Source organism: Alosa pseudoharengus, unplaced genomic scaffold (assembly GCF_046254945.1).
Source record: "Alosa pseudoharengus isolate Yale_2024_CS ecotype anadromous, Long Island Sound unplaced genomic scaffold, YU_APseudo_1.1 YU_APseudo_1.1_scf_15, whole genome shotgun sequence".
In the NCBI taxonomy this organism is placed as follows: Eukaryota; Metazoa; Chordata; class Actinopteri; order Clupeiformes; family Clupeidae; genus Alosa; species Alosa pseudoharengus.
This window is the reverse complement of record NW_027468620.1, coordinates 15422112-15429611: the sequence shown is the minus strand read 5'-3', so window position 1 is coordinate 15429611 and position 7500 is coordinate 15422112. Positions and strand designations below refer to the sequence as shown.

General features: G+C 48.1%; 1 protein-coding gene across 2 annotated transcripts in view; it reads right to left on the bottom strand.

Annotated features, from left to right (window-relative positions):
• The window catches only part of LOC143124285 (leucine zipper putative tumor suppressor 2 homolog), a 72843-nt gene that overhangs the window by 7788 nt on the left and 57555 nt on the right, over positions 1-7500 (bottom strand). For both annotated transcript variants that reach the window (XM_076285712.1, XM_076285711.1), the window contains one exon: positions 1396-2073. In XM_076285712.1, coding sequence (XP_076141827.1) covers positions 1396-2046 — 651 coding nt within the window. In that variant the 5' untranslated portion in view covers positions 2047-2073. The remainder of the gene's footprint in view (positions 1-1395; positions 2074-7500) is intronic.

Below are 7500 nucleotides of genomic sequence, written 5' to 3'. Positions count from 1 at the left end.
CACCATGATTGAGCACATTAATACTTAAATAGACACTGCTAATGTATGAGGAAGGATACTGCTTGACCTCCTGGCAGGGATATTACCCATGCATCCTTTCATCAGGCTCTTTCCATAATGATTTCAGGTCTCATTGAGTGTGTGAGTGACTGTGACAGAGCCGCAACCCATAGATTAGGCATGGTGTGTGCATGTGTGTGTGTGTGTGTGTGTGTGTGTGTGTGTGTGTGTGTGTGTGTGTGTGTGTGTGAGGAGGGGGGTGATGGGCAAGAGATCTACAGCAGCCCCTTTGTGGGAATGGTGATGAAAAGTTTCTCGGCGATCGATGGAAATGAATGGGCAATTACAGGGGTGAGCTTGATCTATCTCTCTCAGCAAAGTGTGTGTGTGCGTGTGCGTGTGTCTGTGTGTGTGTGTGTGTGTGTGTCTTTCTCGGCCTGTCAGCAAAAGACTGGAGGCCGGCCCTGATACAGAGCACTAGGAACGGCATTCAGTACAGCGAGTGCAATCAGTAGGCATCGACATATTGAATGTGTCCATGTTTACAGAAGGGCAGCGGGGCAATGTTAGTGAATTTATATAGAGAGCCTTTTACACACAGCAAAGGCACTTCAAAGAACCTTTACGTAAGCAGTTCATTTACTGCAGCCGAAATGCTGTATCATGGCAGCTCAATTGTAAAGGTATTATTATGATGATGGCCTGAGGGCTGGGTCAGAGCCTGCTGTGTGAAATGGATCTACCTTACACCTACTTTATCTGAGATCAGTTTTACACGGGCCTGATTAAATCTCAAGGGCAGGAGTTGTCCTTGGCCACTGACGGCACATCAGTTCACCCCTCCTGCCATCCTTTCCCAGCTCAACATAAAGCACTAAGGCAGGAGACACACCGATTTATCACAGCAGGGTGTGCGGTTGTGGTGGGCACCCCTACTCTTCACCCTTTCAGGGTTCCCACAGGTCATAGAATTTCTGGAATATCATGGAATTTTGGAAAGTCTATTCCACACATGGAAAGTCAGGGAATCATTTTTGGGGCAAAGTCATGGAATATCAGGGAATTTTGTTGTAGCAGTTTAAAATGCACTTGCCAAAATACAATAATACAAATATTTGCATTCAGAATTGGTATATGTGGTTATTAGCTTTACTGATTGCTTGAGTAGCCCAACTTTGTTTATTTAATCCCATTTATTCATCTTCCACTCTAAAAACACGGCTGCTCTGAAATCATTGGCCAGTATATTGTACCAGTCATTATATAGTAAGTCATGGAAATTCAAGTTTTTTTGTTAAGGAAAATCAGGGAAAAGTCATGGAATTTTACATTTGACTTAAAGTGGGAACCCAGTCCTCTACGTCCTCCTCCTTCTCCTCGTTTCTTCTCTCTTACCTTCTCCAGTTTGCCCGACACGGGGATGAGTTTGGGCGGGGGTCCGCCGATGTTCCCGTTGAGGGCGCCTGCGCGGGTCTCCTCCGAGTCACTGCAGGGGCTACAGGCGCTCACCAGGTTGTCGTTCCAGTCGCCCACCAACAGGTCATCGGCCACGTAGCCGTAGTTGCCGTTGCCGGCGGCGACGGCGGCGGCGTTGGTCACGTTGTTGGCGACAACGGTGGCGGCGGTGTGGGCTGCAGCGGACTTCTTGGCGTTGAGCTGCAGCTGGTGCTGATGCTGCTGGAACTGTTGGTGGTGGTGGTGGTGATGCTGGTGGTTGCTCAGCAACTGCTCCTGGGAGCTGGCGCTGCGCAGGGTGCCGTCCTGCACGCGGAAGCAGCTGGTGCCACCCACCGCCGCCTTGCGGCACTTGGCGCCGAAGTCGGCGGCGGCGGTGGTGGCCGTGCGGCAGTGGCGCTCCTGGTAGGAGGTGGACGACGGCCCGCGGCTGGAGATGAGGCTGCTCACCGAGCCCATGGTGCCAGTGGAGGGAGGGGGCTGCGAGACTGGGGGCACCGCGGGGGAGTGAGACACCGAGCGGCACTGGCCCACCTCAAGGCTGGACTTAGGGTGATCAGTGGGGACGGGCAAGGCTTGGACCAGCGCCATGGCGACTGCGGGCCGAAGCCACACACTCTACAGAGACAAACAGAACGACAGAGAGAAAAAAAAATTACTTCAATTTTGTCTTTGGTTCTGTATGTAAATGTCTACAGTTCAATGTAAAAAAAAAACAGGGAAAACATAGTCAACACTTTAATAAACTGGTTGCTGAATCCTCCCAACAATGTACATACAGGTAGTTAGAATTTAAGCAAGCCTATCTGTGTCAAAGGGGAAATCGCCATATCATGCTGAAGAAAAGTACCTGGCCCATAACATCCGTGAGACGATTTGAACAGTTTAAAAGACGGGAGGCTTCAGTGTGCTACTGAAGTAAAGGTTAAAGACTCTCTACAGCACTGCCATGACAGACATCAAGATGAAGGATGGCATGATTAAGGACTGCACACACAGACACACACACACACACACAGACACACACACACACACACAGACATACACACACACATAACTAGTTGAGCACTGCCGGCTCTGGCCACATATTTCTCCTGGTGACAGGAAGTAATAGGCAGCAGAGGAGCAGCCATGGCGTGCCAGACTGCACAGAGACATCTAGCCACTCGACTCACGAGGGGAAGGCCAACACACAGCTCTCTGCCAGTCCAGTCAGCTACACACACACACACACCACACATACACACACACACACACAACACACACCACACACACCATACACCATACACCATACACCATACACCACACACACACACACACACACACACACACCACACACACACACACCACACACACACACACACACACACCACACACACACACACACACACACACACACACACACACACACACACACACACACAACACACACCACACACACCATACACCATACACCACACACACACACACACACACACACACCACACACACACACCATACACACACACACACACACACACACCACACACACACACACACACACACACATACACACACACACACACACACACACACACACCACACACAAACACACACACACTCATATACACACACACACACACACACACACACACACACACACACACACACACACACACACACACTCATATACACATATACACACACACCACACACACACACATACACACACACACACAAACACATACACACCGACCTAACTGCTTAACACGACTGTCTGTATTAGGTGAATTTAATTTATCACACCTTTCAAGTAGAGAAAGAGAGAGAGAGAGAGAGAGAGAGAGAATGAGAGAGAGAAGTAAAGGAGAGAAAGCAAGAGACAAAGAGGCGTTGGAAAATGTGATAGACAAGAAGAAGAGTACTGTAGAGGATCGGAGAGGAGATGAGAAAACACCAGAAAAAAACATGAGAAGAGTTTTTCATCAGAAAAGGCTCAGTGCAATATTCTGACTCTCCTCTCTTTCCAGACAAGAGATCAAAGTGTCTCCAAAAGTTCAAAATAAACAAAAAAGAGGTTTCAAGGGAATTGACTGCAACCCGTCTGTTTTGATGTCCCCTGCTCTTTTGACATCCCTTTCAAGAAGAGCACAGAGTTCTCATTTACGCAGTAAACATCAGCTGTCCCCATAGTGACCAAAAAACCTAATTCAGTTTAGGTATTCAAACCCACAATAACAAATGTATTACAGTCCGACCACAGCATGGTTAACTCAGCTTCATTACTGTAATTCCAGTGTTTCCCATACATTGACTTATTTGTGGCGGCCCACCACAATATCAACATTGACCACCACACAATGATTTTCCAGGTTGTACTAAATTGTGCTGTGCTGTGCTGTGCTAATTTGTTAAAAACTGTTGTATTCAAGTTAATTCTGCAAACCAACCACCGCAAATGGAATTCAATTCTGTGGGAAACACTGAATTCACATGATCATGACCTCTGACAGAACCAAAACAGGGAGCAAAAACAAGAGAGAGCAAGAGAGAGAGAGTGAGAGTGAGAGAGAAAGAAATGACTGATGGAAGAAAGAAAGATCCAGGGTGATGGCAGCATGCAGACACGCTGCAAAGCGAAGCTGTCTCATTGTGTTAGGGGCGAAGGTGCTGCCCACTCATATCCCATCAGCCCCCACATTGGAATGCCACAACAGCAGAGAGGGACAGACGACACAATACGCCATGTCGGTTTGTTAGATCACTACTTCAATACCAACTTGAGATAGAGGCAGCATTTTTGCTGAATTACCCATGTTTGTTGTGGAGAAAATATCAGTTTCAATATGGGTGACATAGAGCAGGGAGCATGGTTTGTGTTGATCGATCAGGGAGAATTATGTGTCTTCCATGTATGATGCAATTGCCGTGTCTATATGCAGACGAAGTAGGCTAATATTATTGTGTTCCTCAAACACTGATTTTGTTATCAAACACTCTGTATACTGCCATAAGGATGCTCTGTGAGCTCAGACACACATGTATTTTTTGTCTGGAGCCTGTGGGCATGACCGAGTGTATGGGGAGCATGTGTGTGTCTGTGTGTGTGTGTGTGTGTGTGTGTGTGTGTGTGTGTGTGTGTGAGTGTGTGTGAGAATGTATAGTATTTGGCAGTAGAAGACTACCATGTCTGGATAAATTACACCAGTGCATCTCACACACATCACAGTGGAAAGCTGTCATTTGAAGGCACGTTTGACATACACACACACACACACACACACACACACACACACACACACACACACACACACAGACACACACACACACACACCCACACACACAGTTCTAAGGCAGGAGATGATTACATAAGAGAGTGACACAGGCAGGGATCGATCTCACTGAACTTGGTTCAACTTTCAAAACACAATGTGAGCGTATACAATTGTCAGTTTAGGCAAACCGTTTGTGTTGCTTAGGAATGAGACAGAACTTATTATGGTCTGAGCATTGTGTTACACTTGCCGTTGCCGCTGGCTAATGTGATCCCCATCTTAACCTTTTGCAGAAACAATTTAGCAGTGTGGGAAAAGAACCAGCTGACATGTAGGTTCTAGCAGGATCTGTGAACTGAAGAAGTGAACGGACCAAGTCCCCTTAAGTTCCTCACTCTCCCCACCACCCCAGATAGATAGATAGATAGATAGATAGATAGATAGATAGATAGATAGATAGATAGATAGATACATGGTACAAAACATCTGGGAAAAGCTACATTAGACAAAGACCTTTCTGAATGAGATAGGTCTGTCTTCAGCAGTGCAATGAAGCAGTTAGAGAACAACCCTCCAAACCCTTACACCAGCGAGAGGAGAGGTCAGCATCACTAACACACACTACTAACCATGGGATACTCCGAATTAGCTGTCCCTTTGCAAACCCTAGTGGATGGCCAAATGTACATGCAGACAAAAAGACTTCACGCACAAACTGCATTGCAGTAAACCACACTTAAACATAGGGCGGACTCCATGCAACAAACTGCAATGCAGTGCCTAAATGTTTCAATGCTGCATTGCAGTCTTCACATGCAGTCATTGCCTTCACAAGTCTGAATAGCTTATTTTAGTGACAGCATGACTTTCAATGAACATAAATAAACACAACGTCAAAGAATTCCTAATGCTTGGAATCACAGCCCATAACCATAACCTCAACAATTTGCTTTTGTTGTCAAAATCCTGGTGGGTAAAGCAACATTAAAGCCCTTAGTGGAGAGCATATTTGTGAGCAGGATAGAATGGTCTTTGAGGCTGTGACTGTGCAGGGTCACATGGCTCTATTAGCATACAGATCCTCAGCAGGCTTTAGAGGCTCATGGCTGCAGACTGTGGTGTGGAGTGTCTCGTGTTTGATGGGGTTGGCAGAGGGCTTGATCCGGCTGTCCAGGACCTGTGGTAAAGACCCTGTGGTTTCCCGGGCGACACCCTGACACAGGCTTGATAAACGACCGTTGTCATGGCGCTGCCGATATCTGATCGGCCCTCAGACGTCTCAATGAACCACCCCCCCTCCCCGCCACCCCAACCTCTTCTCAGAGGTCCCGCACGGAGACCCTTTCTCTGAGAGACTGTTGCCCTGGCGATGCAAAGTTGTGGTGCCGTTCTCTCACTCCCAGGCCAGGATCATCATGGATCACTTCACCCCCTTTTATGTTTGAATGTCTCCCACTTTTGCTTCTCTCCATCCCTCCACATTTTTCATCCCTCCATTCCTTGGACAACACCCACAATCTCTGCCCCCCCCCCCACCTTGTCCTGACTGGGCCTAGGATAATGGGATTTGAGGGACCGTCGTGATTTTGGGGGGAGGGGGGGTGCAAGTTGTTGTTGGTGGTGGTTTGGTTTGACCCCCACCCACCAAATCACCCTCACCACACCCAAACCTCCTGCCCCTTTTCCCTTGCCCCTACCCCGCTGACCCCTGTGTGCGCAGGGCCGAGTGCTCCCCTGACCCCCTCTTCCACCTCTTCCAGCCCGGCGGGGGGTCCCGCTTTTGTGGTGCCCCCGCCGAGGCCACTAATCCCCAAAAGCTAATCTCCCTCTGATGCTCTCTGCTGCTTCTTCCTGCACTTATTAAAGTCCTCCACCCCTCTGCCACCACTCAGCACAACATCCCCCCCACCCCCCATCTATGCGTACTCACACACACACACACACACACACACACACACACACACACACACACACACACACACACACACACACACACACAAATATACATAAGTTCAGACAACTGCTGTAAGTCCCATGGGATACTCCAAGATGACCAGCTCAGAGCCTGGTTATATGCAAACTTTGCTAACTCCATTATATCCACAGCTTTGTCAGTGCAGTGAGACTCCCAGGAGGACAGAATGCAAACACACACACACACACACACACACACACACACACACACACACACACACCAGGCGACGCACCCTCTTGACAAACTCCCATGCCCTGAGTCAAGCTGACATCTCAGCGTAGTAAGAAAACAGTGCTGCAACAACTGTTTGTGTGCATTTGAGGCCGTTTCATTTGATGGCATCAACAAAAACATCCTCCTCAATACAGCTGACGAGGTACTCCAAGAGCAGAGAGCTGATTCATCACTTTTCTTTTCTTTTTTTTTTCTGGGTGCGAATTAAAATTCCGGCCCCTGTTTTTTTGGGATGCAGCCTGGATCCACTGGGGCTTTGATGTGGGAGACGCAGAGAAGGGAGCAGTGGGCCTTCCTCTTTTAATCAGGTTTGGAGGAGAGATCAGAGTGGGAAAATCTCATTCTGATAAGTCTGTTAACGACTGTGGCCATGACCGGAAAGGATTACGGCGCAAAGCATGAATCTTACCTCCAGTATCGCTGGCTGTCACCATGGAGAGGAGGGCAACTATCCACACACAGACAGACACACACACACACACACACACACACATGGAATAGACAAGTATTGGGTCTGGAACCCAACAGAGCTTCAAATCTCAACGGAGAGATCCTGAGCCTTAATCACATTGAGCCTGTTTG